The sequence below is a fragment of the Chlorocebus sabaeus genome, chromosome 6, assembly GCF_047675955.1.
Source record: "Chlorocebus sabaeus isolate Y175 chromosome 6, mChlSab1.0.hap1, whole genome shotgun sequence".
NCBI classification, from domain to species: Eukaryota; Metazoa; Chordata; class Mammalia; order Primates; family Cercopithecidae; genus Chlorocebus; species Chlorocebus sabaeus.
In genome coordinates, this window is record NC_132909.1 from 49,040,607 (window position 1) to 49,057,756 (window position 17,150).

The following is a 17,150-nucleotide window of genomic DNA, read 5'->3' on the forward strand; positions in this document are numbered from 1 at the left end:
TGTCTCTACTAATACAAAAAAAAAAAAAAAAAAAAAAAGCCGGGCATGGTGGTGGGCGCCTGTAATCCCAGCTACTTGGGAGGCTGAGGCAGGAGAATGGCTTGAACCCGGGAGGTGGAGGCTGCAATGAGATGAGATCACACCACTGCACTCCAGCCTGGGCAAAAAGAGCAAAGCTCCATCTCAAAAAAAAAAAAAAAAAAAAAAAAAAAAAAAAAAAAAAAAAAAAAAGTTGGGATTTCAACCCAGGCCTCTGTAGTCCTAGCTACTTGGGAGGCTGAGGCGCATGAATTGCTTGAACCCAGGAGGCAGAGGTTGCAGGAAGCTGAGATCACACCACTGCCCTCCAGCCTGGGCAACAGAGTAAGACTCAATCTCAATAAATAAATAAATAAATAAATAAATACCAAACCAGGCCTCCAGACTCCTCTCAAGGTGTTTTGGGGTTTTCTGGGTAGCACTTACCACAATCTAACACAGGGGTCAGCAACGTAGCAAACCACTGCCCACGGTGAAAACTGAACCACCCTTTATTTTTGATTAGCCTGCCTGCTAAGATTTATTTTTCCATTTTTATTTGTATTTGTTTTTATTTATTTACTTTTTGAGACAGAGTCTCAGTCTGTCACCCAGGCTGGAGTGCAGTGGCGCAATCTCAGCTCACTGTAACCTCCACCTTGGGTTCAAGCGATTCTCCTGCCTTAGCCTCCCGAGTAGCTGGGATTACAGGCGTCTGCCACAATGCCCAGCTAATTTTTGTACTTTTAGTAAAGATGGGGTTTCACCATGTTGGCCAGTGATCTGCCCACCTCGGCCTCCCAAACTGCTGGGATTACAGGTGTGAACCACTGCAACCGGGCCTATTTTTCCATTTTTAAATGGTCAGGGAAACAAAACCAAAAGATTATTTTGCAACTTGTGGGAATAATATAAAATTCAAATACATTAATAAGTATCCATAAATAAAGCTGGTCTTTAAAAAACTTTTAGACAGGGTCTCACCATGTTGTCTAAACTGCACTCAAACTCCTGGGCTCAAATAATCCTCCTGCCTCAGCCTTCCAAGTAGTTGGAAGTACAGGATCCCACCACTGTGCCAAGCCCCTTTTTGTTGTTTTTGTTGTTGAGACAGGGTCTTGCTCTGTTGCCCGGGCTGGAGAGCACTGGCATGATCGTGGCTCACTGCAGCTTCAACCTCCAGGGCCCAAGTGATCCTCCTACCTCCCTGCAAAGTGCTGGGATTACAGGTGTGAGCCACTGCACCTGGCCTCCCAGCTCTTAAATAAAGTTTTATTGAAATGCCACTATGCCCGTTTGGTATATATGTCTGTGTCTGCTTTTTCTTTACTATAATGGACAGAGTTAGGTTGTCATGACAGAGATCAAATGGCCTGCAGGGCTGAATAACATTAACTCTGCGGCTCTTACAGAAAACATATGTTGGCCGGGTGCGGTGGCTCATGCCTGTAATCCCAGAACTTTGGGAGGTCGAGGTGGGTGGATCACGAAGTCAGGAATTCGAGACCAGCCTGATCCACATGGTGAAACCCCGTCTCTACAGGTGGCACACGCCTGTAATCCCAGCTACTCAGGAGGCTGAGGCAGGAGAATCACTTGAACCCAGGAGGCAGAGATTGCAGTGAGCTGAGATTGTGCCCCTGCACTCCAGCCTGGGAGACAGGGTGAGACTCTTGTCTTGAAAAGAGAAAAACAAAAAAACAAACATATGTCAGCTTGGTATGGTGGCTCATGCCTGTCATCCCAGCACTTTGAGAGGCCAAGGCCAGAGGATCACTTGAGCCCAAGAGTTTGAGGTTATGGTGAGCCATGATTGTGCCACTATACTTCAGCCTGGGCACACAGTGAGATCCTGTCTCTAACAAAAGAAAAAAAGAAAGAAAGAAAACATGTAGGCTGGGCGTGGTGGTTCATGCATGTCATCTCAGTACTTTGGGAGGCTGGGCGAGAGGACTGCTTGAGTCCAGGAGTTCAAGACCAGACTTGGCAAGATAGTGAGACCCTGTCTCTTCAAAAAATTAAAAATTAGCTGGATGTGGTGGTGTGCACCTGTAGACCCAGCTACTTGGGAGGCTGAGGTGTAGGATAACTTGAGTCTGGGAGGCAGAGGTTGCAGTCAGCCGAGATTGTGGCGCTGCATGCCCGCCTGGGCAATAGAGTGAGACCCTGTCTCAAAACAAAGAAAACATGTGTATCAACCCCTGGGCCAATGACATTTGATTGTCTGTGCCTCCTATCAGATCCACGTGAACAGGATTTTCACTCTCTTGTTCTCTGCTGACCACCAGTTCCCAGTACCATGCCTGGCACTTTGGAGGCGCTCATACATGTTTGCCAAACGAATAGAGGGCGGATTCAGGGAACAGACCCTAATCTCGGAGTGGGCCAGCCCCCATGGGAGCCGAAGCCCCAGTGTCCACCACGCACCGGGGTTCGGGCCTCACCCAGCTCATCCCAGAGCTGCCGGCACTTGTCCGTCATGCCGGCGCCCTGCTGCCGCCACAGGGCCAGGCGCGGGTCCTGCAGGAACTGCTCGGTCATGAGGATCAGCATGCGCGCCCCGTTGGAGTCCCGCATTCGCAGCATCTCCCGCACCTGTGCCGGGGACAGGGTGGTGAGGAAGGGCTGGGGCGTCCACCGGGGCCTTCTGCACCCCGTGCCCCGCCGGTCCGCACGGCACCTTGCTGAACATGGAGCGCAGCTGCTGGCTAGCCCCGTAGTAGCCGCCGTTGGACAGCAGTTGCTTCACCTGCTCCTGGATCTGCTCCTCGTCCAGGTGCCAGCAGTTGGCGTCCTCGATTCCTGCGCCAGCGGTGGGGTCTGGGGCGCCTGTGGGGAGGGAGGGAAAGGAAGCTGAGGCTGGGACTGGGGTTGGGGGTTGCGGAGAGATAGCGACTGCCCCTGCCATCTGTCTTTTTTTTTCTTTTTCTTTTTTTTTTTTGAGACGGAGTTTGGCTCTTCTTGCCCAGGCTGGAGTGCTGTAGCACGATCTTCGCTGACTGCAACCTCTGTCTCCCGGGTTCAAGTGATTCTCCTGTATCAGCCTCCCAAGTAGCTGGGATTACAGGCACACCCCACCACACCTGGCCAATTTTTTGGTTATTTTTAGTACAGGTGGGATTTCACCATGTTGGTCAGGCTGGTTTCAAACTCCTGACCTGAGGTGATCCACCCACCTTGACTTCCAAAGTGCTGGATTACAGGCATGAGCCACCGCACCTGACCCATCCATCCGTTCTTCCAAGTCACCCAACCCATTCCAAAGTTCCATCCATCCCACTTAAACCCCACCCACCCACTTGTCCATCCCACCCGAAATCTATTTATCTATTTATCCATCCATCCATCCCTCCATCAATCCATCTATCTTGTCCTAAACATGACTAGCTCATTCATCCATTTTCTCATTCATCCACTTAGTCATCTGATATGGTTTGGTTCTGTGTCTCCACCCAAATCTCATGTTGAATTATGATCCCCAGTGTTGGAAGTGGGGCCTGGAGGGAGGTGATTGGATCATGGGGATGGTTTCTAATGGCGTAGCACCATCCCTTTAGTGTTGTCTCATGATAGAGTTCTCATGAGATCTGGTTGTTTGAAAGTGTATAGCATCTCCCCCTTTGCTCTCTCTCTCCTGCCAGCCATGTGAAGATGTGCTTGCTTCTCCTTCGCCTTCTGCCATGACTGTAAGTTTCCTGAGGCCTCCCCAAATGCAGAAGCCTGTGTAGCCTGCAGAACTATGAGCCGATTAAACCTGTTTATTTTAAATTACCCCATTTCAGGTATGTCTTCATAGCAGTGTGAGAACAGAATAATACATCACCCATCCAATCCATTCATCTATCTCACCTGAAACACAACACACTCACACACCCACCCATCCATCCATCCATCCACCCATGCATCCATCCATCCATCCATGCATCCATGCATCCATCCATCCATCCATCCATCCATCCATCCGTGCATCCATCCATCCGTGCATCCATCCATGCATCCGTGCATCCATCCATCCATCTGTGCATCCATCCATCCATCCATCCATGCATCCATCCATCCGTCCATCCATGCATCCGTCCAACCATCCATCCATCCATCCATGCATCCATCCAACCATCCATCTATCCATCCATGCACGCATGCATGCATGCATCCATCCATCCATCCATCCATCCGTCCAACCATCCATGCATCCATCCATCCATCCATCCATCCATGCATCCGTGCATCCATCCATCCGTGCATCCATCCATCCATCCATCCATGCATCCATCCATCCGTCCATCCATGCATCCATCCAACCATCCATCCATCCATCCATGCATCCATCCAACCATCCATCTATCCATCCATGCATGCATCCATCCATCCATCGATCCATCCATCCATCCAACCATCCATGCATCCATCCATCCATCCATCCATCCATGTATCCATCCATCCATCCATCCATCCATCCATCCATGTATCCATCCATCCATCCATCCATCCATGCATCCATCCATCCATGTATCCATCCATGCATCCATCCATCCATGTATCCATCCATGCATCCATCCATCCATCCATCCATCCATCCATGTATCCATCCATCCATCCATGCATCCATCCATCCATCCATCCATCCATCCATCCATCCATCCATCCATCTTGTCCAAAACACCACCAGCTCATTCATCCATTTGCTCATTTACTCACTGAGTCATCCATCCAATCCATCTATCTCACCCGTAATAATATCCACCCATCCATCCATCCACCCACCCACCCAGCTATCTTGCCCAAAACACCAGGAGCTCATTCATCCATTTGTTCATTCATCCATTTACTTATCCATCCAATCCATTCATCTATCTCTCCTGAAACACTACACATCCATCCATCTACCCATCCTTACCCATTCATTTACCCATCCCACTCAAAACACCACCCACCCATCTGTTTACTCATCTGTCTAACCTGAAACACCACCCGCTCATCCACCCCCACCCGAGTCATGACAGTCTGTATCTACTTGGCCGTGTCCCCCATATTCATACCCCTTAAACAACCACCTACCCCATCAGTCCATCATCCACCCTACCCATAATTCCCACCCATCTACTCATCTTATTGATCTATCTGCCCACTCACCCCTTTTAACTTTCCAATCCACGTGAACCAACCACTCAGAATACCCACCCTCCCATTTGTCCACTGACTCACACAAGTACACTATCCACCCCACCCAATAACTATCATCCAATAACTAATCCTAGTTATCACCCAGTAACTAACCCTAACTCTCTATTCTTCCATTAAACCATCCATTCATTATCAAACCATCCATTCATATGTACCTCTCAAAACACCCACTATCCCATTCGTCCATCCATCCACCCTACACAAAGCGCCCGCCCACTCGGCCCACATACATGAATCTTCCATTCACCCATCAACTCACTCCCAATCCATGTACCCATTGGATCTTTCATTCTTTCACTGACTTCATCTGTCCACCACTATCTGTCTACCTTAAACCTACTAGTTAAAGCCCTCGCCACCCAAACACTTATCCTCACCTCCAATCACCATCAATTCCGTCCTTCCCTTCTTTTTTTTCTTTTTTTTTTTCAGTTAGGGTCTCAGTCTGTCATCAGGTTAGAATTTTAGTGGCGTGATCATAGCTGACTGCAGCCTTTACCTCCCAGGCTCATGATCCTCCCATCTCAGCTTCCTAAGTATCTACAGGCGTGCATTTGCCATCACACCCAGCTACTTCTGTTTTTTTTTTGTAGCTCACTATTTTGCCCAGGCTGGTCTTGAACTGCTGGTCTCAAGTGATCCTCCTTCCTCAGCCTCCCAAAATGCTGGGATTATATGTATGAGCCACCACACTCGGCTTCCAATTCCCATTCACCTAACGGCATTCTTAATATCCCGTCCAGGCCAGGCATGGTGGCTCACGCCTGTAATCCCAGGACTTTGGGAGGCTGAGGCAGGTGGATCACCTGAGGTCAGGAGTTCAAGACCAGCCTGGCCAACATGGTGAAACCCCCATCTCTACAAAAATACAAAAATTAGCCGGGCATCATGGTGTGTGTCTGTAATCCCAGCTACTCGGGAGGCTGAGACAGGAGAATTGTTTGAACCCAGGAGGCAGAGGTTGCAGCGAGCTGAGACTGCACCACTGCACTCCAGCTTGGGTGACAGAGGAAGACTCGATCTCAAAAAAAAAAAAAAAAAAAAAAAAAAATCCCCCACCCACCCATTCGTTTTTCCACACCATCAGTTGCCCCCAGCGCCTGATCATGAACACTTTTTTCTTTTTGGAGACAGGGTGTCACTTTTTCCAGGCTGGAGTGTAGTGGTGTGATCTCAGCTCACTGCAACCTCCGCCTCCTGGGTTCAAGCAATTCTCCCACCTCAGCCTCCTGAGCGGCTGGGACTACAGGCACCCGCCACCACGCCTGGCTAATTTTTGTATTTTGGTAGAGATGGGGTTTTGCCATGTTGTCCAGGCTGGTCTCGAACTCCTGACCTCAACTGATCCACCCGCCTCGGCCTCCCAAAGTGCTGGGATTACAGGTGTGAGCCCCTGTGCCTGGCCAATCATGAACACTTTCTGTGCTCACCCAGCACCTCCCTCGGTCATCCATCCATGCCTCCACCTTCTACTCATCTTCCCCATCCTAGCTAGGCAGCCCAAGCCCCTCAGAACACCCCCAAACCCTCTCAGCCCTCACCACACCTCCTGGTGTATCCCCTCACCCATAACGCCTCTGACACCCACAAATGTCCCACATTCCCTTCACGTCCCCCTCCTCTCCTCCCACACCCAGGATGCTCCATCGATTGACACCCTCAGCCCTGGGGCCAGACCTCCCACTTGCCCTCTAACGCAGGCTCTCCCCTCCTGCCCTCACCCTCTGCCCATAGGCTGATTTGCAACTACTCATCCGTCCGTCCTGTGGCCAGATGATATCTGGGATCTGCCACTCACCAGGTGGATGACCTCAGATGGTGCAGGCCATGGCGCGTTTTCCGCCCCCTGCCCCCACAACTTCCTGTCAGTAAGTGACCAGTGCTGGGCACACAGCAAGTGGCGTGGCTGTGCGCTTGGGCATCCTCTCCCCACCAGACCCCCGGGGTGCCCTTACCATGCACCAAGTTGATCTCAGAGCCCAGCAGGAGGATCTCATCAGCCAAGCGCTGAGCAGTGGGCAGGACCTCAGTGTGGTGGGCGCTGATGAGGTACTGCACGAACTTCTGCAGCTGGTCCCGGTTCATCTGGGAGAGCGTCTCGGAGATGGGCAGCCGTAGCTCCACCTGGCGGGCGTGCCGAATGCGGTACAGGGACAGGGCCACGACGTGGGCACAGTAGAAGAGGTCGCGGTTGTCACAGCCGCAGCTCACCGACGTGATCTTGCAGCGATCAAAGCTGATGGAGACGTGGTAGAGGCGCTCGGGCTCTCCAGGACCGCCCGGCTCGTGGATGTTTCCACTCAAATGGAATCCTAAGATCAAAGCCAAACTGTCCCATCTGTGTCATCCCAGAGACAGGCGGTGTTTGTGACGCACAGCAAGACCCAGTTGCAAAGCTCAGCCAAGTCACTTCACTCTCTTTGTTTTTTTTTTTTTTTTGAGACAAAGTCTCGCTCTGTGGCTCAGGCTGGAGGGCAGTGCTGCAACCTGGGCTCACGGCAACCTCTGCCTCCCAGGTTCAAGTGATTCTCCTGCTTCAGCCTCCCGAGTAACTGGGATTACAGACGCACACCACCACGCCAGGCTGATTTTTTTTTCTTTTTTGAGACAGAGTTTTGCTCTTGTTGCCCAGGCTGGAGTGCAATGGCACAAACTCGGCTCACCACAACCTCCACCTCCCAGGTTCAAGCGATTCTCCTACCTCAGCCTCCTGAGTAGCTGGGATTACAGGCATGTGCCACCACACCCGGCTAATTTTTGTATTTTTAGTAGAGATGGGGTTTCGCCATGTTGGTCAGGTTGGTCTTGAACTCCTGACCTAGTGATCTGCCTGCCTCGGCCTCCCACAGTGTTGGGATTACAGGTGTGAGCTCCCAAGCCCAGCCCAACACTTGCTTTTAATTATGAATAATAGTATCATAGCCATGTCATTGAAGGTGGTTTCCTGAATCCTTGGGTTACAATGAATACGGCCAGGGCTTCAGGAGCCCCTCAATTTCCTGAGACGATGCCAAAGGCCTGTGGCGTTCGGGGCGAGGGGCTGATGAAGTAAGCCAGGGACCAGGTCTCCCCTTCACTTCCCCTGCCCCTCCCTGGGCAGCCTAGGTGCCAGGCTCATCTGACTGGTTCGGCAGCTCAGGCCCAGCCTGGGTCATGCAGGGAGATGGTTTCCTCATACCAGCTGGAGGTGGCAAGGAGCCTGTGGTCAGCCGGACCATGTCCCAGCAAAGCGGCTCCAAGTCAAAGCCCATGGAGGGTCATCTCAGCCCAGCCTCGGCCTCCAGCTGGGAGAAATGGCCTGCTGCTGCCGGAGATCTGGAGTCCCAGGCCTCACTTGTTTTCTGGCTCAGCCTCTATTGGTCCCATTCTGAGTCCAGCTGCCTGAGGTCTAAGGCCCTTCCACTGTTCTCATTACATCTCCCCCAGTCTCTGCAGCCCTTTTGTTTTCTTAGCTTGAGGTCTGAGCCCACCCCTCACAGCTGATCCTAAACTGCTACTTGGCCGGGCATGGTGGGGCACGCCTGTAATCCCAGTACTTTGGGAGGCTGTGGCAAGAGGATCTCTTGAGCCCAGGAGTTGGAGACCAGCCTGGGCAACAGAGTGAGTCCAGGTCTCTACAAAAAACTTAAAAACTAGTCGAGTGTGGTGGTCTGTGCCTGTGATCCCAACTACTCAGGAGGCTGAGGTGGGAGGATCACTGGAGCTCAGATGTTTGCGGCTGCAGTGAGCTATTATCACACCACTGCACTCCAGTCTAGGCAACAGAGTGAGACCCTACCTCTCTCTTTTTTTTTTTTCCTTTTGAGACAGAGTCTCTCCCTGTTGCCCAGGTTGGAGTGCAATGGCGTGATCTTGGCTCACTGCAACCTCTGCCTCCCAGGTTCAACTGATTCTCCTGCCTCAGCCTCCCAAGTAGCTGGGATTACAGGCATGCACCACCACACCTGGCTAGTTTTTGTATTTTTAGTAGAGACGGGGTTTTACCATGTTGACCAGGCTGGTCTTGAACTCCTGACCTCAGGTGATCCACCCGCCCAGGCCCCACAAAGTGCTGGGATTACAGGTATGAGCCACGGTGCCCGGCTGAGACCCTATCTCTTAAAAAAAAAAAAAAATTTGGCCAGGCGTGGTGGCTCACGCCTGTAATCCCAACACTTTGGGAGGCTGAGGCAAGCAGATCACGAGGTCAGGAGATTGAGACCATCCTGGCTAACACAGTGAAACCCCGTCTCTACTAAAAAATGGAAAAAATTAGCTGGGCGTGGTGGTGGGCACCTGTAGTCTCAGCTACTCGGAAGGCTGAGACAGGAGAATGGCGTGAACCTGGGAGGCAGAGCTTGCAGTGAGCCAAGCTTGTGCCACTGCACTCCAGCCAGGGCGACAGAGCGAGACACCATCTCAAAAAAAAAAGAAAAAAAAAAAATTCTAGGCCAGGCATGGTGGCTCACACCTGTAATCCCAGCACTTTGGGAGGCTGAGGTGGGTGGATCACCTGAGGTCAGAAGTTCAAGACCAGCCCGGCCAACATGGTGAAACTCCATCTCTACAAAAATACAAAAATTAGCCAGGCATGATGGCAGATGCCTGTAGTCCCAGCTACTCGGGAGGCTGAAGCAGGAGAACTGCTTGAACCCGGGAGGCGAGGTTGCAGCAAGCCGAGATTGTGCCACTGCACCCCAGCCTGGGCAACAGAGTGAGACTCCATCTTGAAAAAAAAAAAAAAGAATTCTAAACTTCTACTCTACATTCCCACATCAGCCCTGTCGCCTTAGGTCTAAGACCATTGCCCAAAAATAGCTCTAATCCTGTGAAATCCCAACCTCTCTGCCTGAGGTCTAAGACTCTCACCTCTGGCTCTAAAGCTTTGTGTCCAACTCCCACCTGGGCCCCGCTGCCTGAGGTCTAGGATCATTCTTACCTCTGGCTCTAAAGCCCTGACCCAAAGCATCACTGGGTCCCTCAGCCCAAGGTCTGGAGCCTCCTCTCACTTCTGGCTGACAGCTGCTCCTCTGATCCTCACCTGGGACCTGCTCTTCTCCCCGTCTCACTACTTCATTCCCCGTTCCCCAGCTCAGCAGCCTGAGGTCTAGGACTCTAGAAGCACTTTCTACCTTCAGCTCATAATCCCGAACCCAACCCCATCTGGGCCTGAAGCCTGAGGTCTGGCACCTTCACCACCGTGTCTCAACCTCTATCCTCGTCCATAGAGTGGCCCTCACCCATCTTCCTTTTTTTTTTTTTCTTTTTTGTCTTTGAGGCAGGGTCTCACTCTGTAACCCAGGCTGGAGTACAGTGGTATAATCAAGCTTACTGCAGACTCGAACTCTCGGGCAAAAGTGATCCTCTTGCCTTGGCCTCCCATGTAGATGTGACCACAAGCACCCGCCACCATACCCAGCTCATTTTTTTATTTTTTTGGGGGCAGACAAGGTCTCACTGTGTTGCCCAGGCTGGTCTTGAACTCTCGGCCTCAAGCCATCTTCCTGCCTTGGCCTCCCAAAGTATTGAGATCACAGGTGTGAACCACCACATCTGCCCTCACCCCTCCTTTACATAGGCTCTGCTGCCTAAGTTCTGGGATCTCCCCTCCCCTGATTTCTGGTTCACCATCCTCTCCCCCACCCCCTTGTCTAAACCCTGCTGTCTGGGTTCTAGGGTGATCCTTGAGCTTTTGCTCAAAACATCTTGTACAGGCTGGGCGTGGTGGCTCATGCCTGTAATCCCAACACTTTGGGAGGCCGATGCAGGCGGATCACAAGGTCAGGAGTTCGAGTCCAGCCTGGCAAACATGGTAAAACCCTGTCTCTACTAAAAATACAAAAATTAGCCGGGTGTGGGGGTGCACGCCTGTAATCCCAGCTACTCAGGAGGATGAGGCAGGAGAATCGTTTGAAGCTGGGAGGCAGAGGTTGCAGTAAGCCAAGATTGCATCACTGCACTCCAGCCTAAGCAACAGAGCAAGACCATCTCAAAAAAAAAAATCTTGTACAATCCTACCTGGGCCTCAAAGCCTGAGGTCTGTAACCTCCCTTCCCCTGGCCCCAGGCCTCCCTCCAACTCCCCCATTTCCAGGCCTGGTATGGACCGCCTGTCCTCCCCGGCAGGAGCGGGGGACAAAGACTCACCCACTTGCAACACGCGGTCCACGGCCCCGCTCTGGAGCAGGTGCAGCCCTCGGGTAAAGGGCACCCGGGCGTCGTGCTCGCCCTCTGGGGGCGGGTAACCCAGCGACGAGTACATACATATTTCCCGTTCACTGCGTGGAAACGACCAAAACACGATGCGCTTCTGGACCGGCTCAGGCACCCGGGAGAACCGCTCCTCCACCTGTAGGAAGGGCCACTGGGTTAGGAGCCTGGGGTTGATGTAATCTCAGCGCTTTGGGAAGCTGAGGTGGGAGGATCGCTTGAGGCCAGGAGTTCGAGACCAGCCTGGGCAACATAGAGAGGCTCCCGTGTTTATAAAAAAAACTGGCCGGGACGATGGCTCACGCCTGTAATCCCAGCACTTTGGGATGCTGATGCAGGCAGATAACCTGAGGTCAGGAGTTCAAGACCAGCCCGGCCAACATGATGAAACCCTGTCTCTATTAAAAATACAAAAGTTAGCCGGGTGTGGTGGTGCACGCCTGTAGTCCCAGCTACTCGGGAGGCTGAGGCGGGAAAATCGCTGGAACCTGGGAGGCAGAGGCTACAGTGAGCTGAGATCCCACCACTGCACTCCAGCCTAGGCGACAGAGGGAGACTCCATCTCTTAAAAAAAAAACAAAAAAACCTAAAAAAACCCACAAAAAATTAGCCAGGCATGGTGGCATGCATCTGGAATCCCAGCTATTTGGGAGGGTGGGGCAGGAGGGTCACTTGAGGCCATGAGTTTGAGGCTGCAGTGAGCTATGATTGCACCAGCTGCACTCCAGCCTGGGCAACAGAGCAAGATCCTGTCTCAAAAAAAAAAGTCAGGGCAGTGGCTCATGCCTGTAATTCCAGCACTTTGGGAGGCCAAGGCAGGTGGAGCCCTGGAGTTCAGGAATTGGAGAGCAAGCTGGCCAACATGGCAAAACCCAAAAATACAAAAATTAGCCAGGCGTGGTGGCATGCACCTATAATCTCAGCTACTCGGGAGGCTGAGGCACGAGAATCACTTGCACCCAGGAGGTGGAGGTTGCAGTGAGCCAAGATCGCGCCACTGCACTCCAGTCCGGGCCACAGAGCGAGACTCCGTCTCAAATAAATACATAAATAAATAAATACATACATACATACATAAAAATGAAAACAGAGAGAAACCAGGCCTGAATCCTAGTTTTGCTATTTAGGAGCACTGTGACCCCAGGAAGTCACTTGGCCTCAGTGTTCTCAGGTGTAAAATGGGGAGGTCCACGGCACCAACCTCTTGAGAATTGTGGAGAGTAAATATGCATTATGGTTGTAAAGAGCTCACAATAACACCTGGCCCATAGTTAGCATTCTGGAACTTTCTTGCAGTTTCCCTCCTGGATCCTCCTGGCTGCAGGGTCCTGGGATTCTGGTGTAAGATCTTCCCACCCACCAGGTTTTGATGGAGCAGGAAGAAGTTAGGAAAAAGGGATAGGCCGGGCGCGGTGGCTCACGCCTGTAATCCCAGCACTTTCGGAGGCTGAGGTGGGCAGATCACGAGGTCAGGAAATCGAGACCGTCCTGGCTAACACGGTGAAAACCCATCTCTACTAAAAATACAAAAAAATTAGGCAGGTGTAGTGGTGGGCGCCTGTAGTCCCACCTACTCGGGAGGCTGAGGCAGGAGAATGGCGTGAACCCGGGAGGCAGAGCTTGCAGTGAGCCGAGATTGCGCCACTGCACTCCAGCCTGGGCGACAGAGCGAGACTCGTTTCAAAAAAACAAAAAAGAAAAGAAAAAAGTGACAATAATGATTAAGGTGCCCATCTTGACTGGACACCTGTAATCTCAGCACTTTGGGAGGCTGAGGCGGCAGCATCGCTTGAGCTCAGGCGTTCCAGACCAACGTGGGCAACATAGCCAGACCCCATGTCTACACACACGCACAAAATTAAAAATTAGCCAGGTGTGGTGGTGCGCGTCTGGAATCCCAGCTACTCAAGAGGCTGAGGCAGGAGGACTGCTTGAGCCCAGGAGTTTGAGGCTGCAGTGAGTTATGACTGCGTCACTGCGCTCCAGCCTGGGTGACTGAGCAAGACCCTGCCTCAAAAAAAAAAAAAAAAAAGAAAAGAAAAGAAAAGAAAAGAATGCACACAGTGTGCTGAATGCTTTGTGTATGTAATTTCCAAATTCTCACAGCCACCTAGTGTGAGCTTGTCCAACCCACGTCCCACGGCCCTGGCCCATGATGACTTTGAATGCAGGCCAACACAAATTCGTAAGCTTCTTAAAACATTATGAGATACGGCCGGGTGTGGTGGTTCATGCCTGTAATTCCAGCACTTTGGGAGGGAGGCTGAGGTGGGCAGATCACTTGAGGTCAGGAGTTTGAAACCAGCCTGGCCAACATGGTGAAACCCCATCTCTACTAAACATACAAAAATTAGCTGGGCACGGCGGCCCACACCTGTAGTCCCAGGTACTCAGGAGGCTGAGGCGGGAGAATTGCTTGAACCCAGGAGGTGGAGGCTGCAGTGAGATGAGATGGTGTCACTTGCACTCCAGCCTTGGCAACAGACTGAGAGTCTGTCTCAAAAAAAAAAAAAAAAAAAAAAATTAAGCTCATCAGCTATTGTGTTAGTGTATTTTATATGTGGCCAATGATAGTTCTTCCAGTGTGGCCTAGGGAAGCTAAACGATTGGACACTCTTGATGGTGCATTGATACTAAATCATGACCTTGTTTTATAGCTGGGAGAATCTGAGACTCAGTGGGGTGAATTCAATTGTTCAAGGTCTCAGAGCTGTGAGTTCTTTCAACTCCTAAGACAGACTCTGTCGTTCCTCAGTTTCCCTTCCATGCCCCATCCCTGGGAAGGGGCCCCAGGAGGGGAGGGGGTGTCCTGGCCACTGCTGTGGGCTCTGGGCAATGCAATGAGCTGGCTGAGCCTGCCTTCCAATCTGGACTTGCTATTCCCTGGCTGGGTGACCTTGGGCAAGTTTCTCAACTTCTCTGTGCCCCAGTTTCCTCAAAGTGGGAACAAGAACAACTCCCAAAGGATTGCAGAGGATTCCATGAGCTTCTGTGGGCTCGGCTTGGCCAGGGCAGGTTTGTGGGAGACTTGGAGATGGTTTTCAGATTATTCTGTGTTTCTTACATGCAATGAAGGGGCAGCGGACCTCCTTAGCCCCCACTCCCACCTGGGTTTCTAGGGGAAGTGGGAGAGGCAATGACCAGCCCAGGCCTCAGGGACAGTTGGCAGATGACTAAGGAGGGATTTTCCAGTCCATGAATCAGAGCCTGCCCGTCCACACTTGGCCCAAACCCATCTGTCCAGGCCGACTTCCTAACTCCAGAGAGACCGGGCAGGAAAGAACGCCCTCTGAAGCTGGACAGAGGATAGAGCCCGTGTGTGCTTCCTGTTCAGGTCTGGGCCATGTCTCCAGCTCCTTGGGGGCCCACACTGAAGCTGAAAAAGGGGACTTAAAGGGCCCCAGCTCTGGGACATTCTGGCAGTGCCCCCAGAAGCCAAAGAAGAGAGGTTCTAGGTGCACCTGTCCCGGGACCACCACCCAGGCTCCGCCCCTGCTGTTTTCCTCTGGGAAGGGATAGGATAGGAAGGGAGGATGAGTGGGGGAGGAGGAGGGACCCTGGCACTTGAGTAATCCCTGCTGCAAGCCAGAAGCTGGGCAGCCCTGAGAGAGGAATCTGGAGGAGTAGAGAGGGGTCCCCAAGGAACAGGTGGAATCTGGAGGCCTGAGGGCAGGAATGAATGGGGAAAAAAGGGGTGTCTTGAGCTGGAATCTGGAGAGATGGGGGAGTTATTTACTTGGGGTGTAGGATAGGGAGCTGGAGAGCAGGAATGGGGTAGTGTGAGTCTCTAGGGGCTATGATGGAGGGAGACAGGGTGTCCCCAAGCGGGGGGCTGAAGACTGAATGGGGTGCCCTGATTGGAGAATAAATATGCGGTAGGAAAAGAGGGGTACCATTGGGGGATGAGGTGCGAAAAGAGGGGTGCCTGGCGTTGTAGGCGGACCATGGGGGCCGGATCTCAGACATCTGGGGTTGGTAGGAGAAGAAGGAAGTGTCCTGACTTGGGATGTGGGGCGCTGAGGGGCGGAGATGGCAGAGAAGGGATGGGGATGGGTTATTGGGTTTGAAGGACAGAAATAGGAGGATGAAGGGGTATTTCCGGGCAGGGTTAAGGGTCCTGGGGGTGGAATCTAAGGGGGTGTCTCTGATTGGGGTAGCTCTGGAGTCTGGGGATCGGGGAGGAGAAGATAGGCAGGGAAGGCGTTGGGGGTGCGTCCCTGTCCCTGCCCCCGCCCCCTTCCCCCGCGGTCACCTGCTCGAAGGCCCAGCTCTCGGCTACCCGCTTGGCGCTGAGGTCCAGCAGCGCCTCGGGCCGGCCCTGGCCACGCGCGGCCCCAGCCCCAGCATCGCGCTCGTCGGGTTCCGCGGGGCAGCCCCGGCTCCGCTTGGCCGCGGGGGGTTCCATCCGGCCGGGCCGGGGCCGGGGCCGGGGCCGGGGCGGGGCCTCTCTGGGGGGGTCGGTCCGATGCCCGTTCCGCTTCGTCGGCTCCCGCGCCCCCTGCCCGCCTTTCCGTCCGTCCTCTGCTCTTGGCCGGCCCGGGACCCCTGCCGCACCCACCCCCGACCCGCGCCGGGCCGGCCGGGTGATGCGGCCCCTTTAAGACTCTTCACAACAATGAAGCTGCTTCGGCCGCCGCTTTAGCTCCGCCGTCGTCCCGCCCCCGCCGCCGGTCCCCATTGGCACCCCCCTCGGCCTCCGCGGCTCTCCCCCGCCATTGGCTGCGCCGCCAGACCCCTCTCCAAGCCTCGCTGTTCACTCGATGACTGCGATGCCAGTCTTTTCGTGTTTACCCAACCAGAGAGCGAAGCGAGGGAAGCTGTCAATCACGGGGCACCAGAGGCCAATCAGAGCGGGAGTACCCCCGCGGCCCAGGCCTTATGCGGAGTTTCGGGGCGGGCCCGGGGTTCATTCACAACATTCCTCCCCCGCCTCCCTTGGGCTGGACTGCGCGCCCCGGGCTGCTGGAGCTGCGCCCACACACGGCTTTGTTTACTGAGGGTCGCTTCCGGGCGCCGCGAGGGGACAATCAACATAGCCCGGCCGGTGAGCGAGACGGAGCAGCGGGATCCCTTGGCAGTGGCTCAGCCCCTCGTCCCTCCGAGCTGTGCGACCTGAGAAACTCACTCAACCTCTCTGGGCACTGGCTCAAGTTTTGGGTCTGTTGGGGGCGGAGGGGTCGCAGGCTCATTGAGGGAGCTCATGCGGGCCGCGGACCCCCTCTCCAGAAACAGAGCTCGGTTATGGGGTTCATGGGTCATCCCTTGAGCCTCAAAACTAGTACCCCGCCCCTCCTTTCCATGCCCTAGATACTACCTTGGGTCATGTGAAATTGCTAATTTTGTTACCATTTTTGGCCTGTTAAAATGGCAATTCCATGAGGTTCCGTCTAACACTTATCAAACCCCAGCACCTCTGAGCATTTTTTCTGACTCAGCTTGTCTAGGCCACCATCTCTGGCCTGGAAGCCGGCCATGGCTTCCATCACCCGTCCGGTCCCGGCTCCTTGCCAGTGTCCTCAGAGAACCCTGCATTTTCCCTTCCTCATACTTCTCACCGTTACCATTTATTTATCTGTTTTGGCGTTTTGTTTTTTTTTTGAGACCGCCCAGGCTGGGGTGCAGTGGTGCAATCTCGGCTCACTGCAACCTCCGCCTCCCGGGTTCAAGTGATTCTCCTGCCTCAGCCTCCCAAATAGCTGAAATTACAGGCCCCGACCACCACGCCCGGCTAATTTTTCTGTTTTTGGTAAAGACGGAGTT

At 53.1% G+C, this 17,150-nt stretch overlaps 1 protein-coding gene across 3 annotated transcripts in view; it reads right to left on the bottom strand.

The window, feature by feature from the left end:
* ZSWIM4 (zinc finger SWIM-type containing 4) overlaps nucleotides 1–16,039 on the bottom strand; it is a 36,834-nt gene extending 20,795 nt beyond the window's left edge. Inside the window, exons 1-5 of one of the 3 annotated variants that reach the window (XM_037992370.2) lie at nucleotides 15,643–16,039; nucleotides 11,328–11,529; nucleotides 7,158–7,514; nucleotides 2,699–2,847; nucleotides 2,463–2,613 (exon numbers count right to left, since the gene is read on the bottom strand). In XM_037992370.2, the coding sequence (XP_037848298.2) occupies nucleotides 2,463–2,613; nucleotides 2,699–2,847; nucleotides 7,158–7,514; nucleotides 11,328–11,529; nucleotides 15,643–15,795 (1,012 nt within the window). In that variant the 5' untranslated portion in view covers nucleotides 15,796–16,039. Of the gene's footprint in view, nucleotides 1–2,462; nucleotides 2,614–2,698; nucleotides 2,848–7,157; nucleotides 7,532–11,327; nucleotides 11,530–15,642 lie in introns of all 3 variants that reach the window. The other 2 variants (XM_037992369.2, XM_037992371.2) reach the window with 2 other exon arrangements.
* Between the last annotated feature and the right edge of the window lie 1,111 nt (nucleotides 16,040–17,150).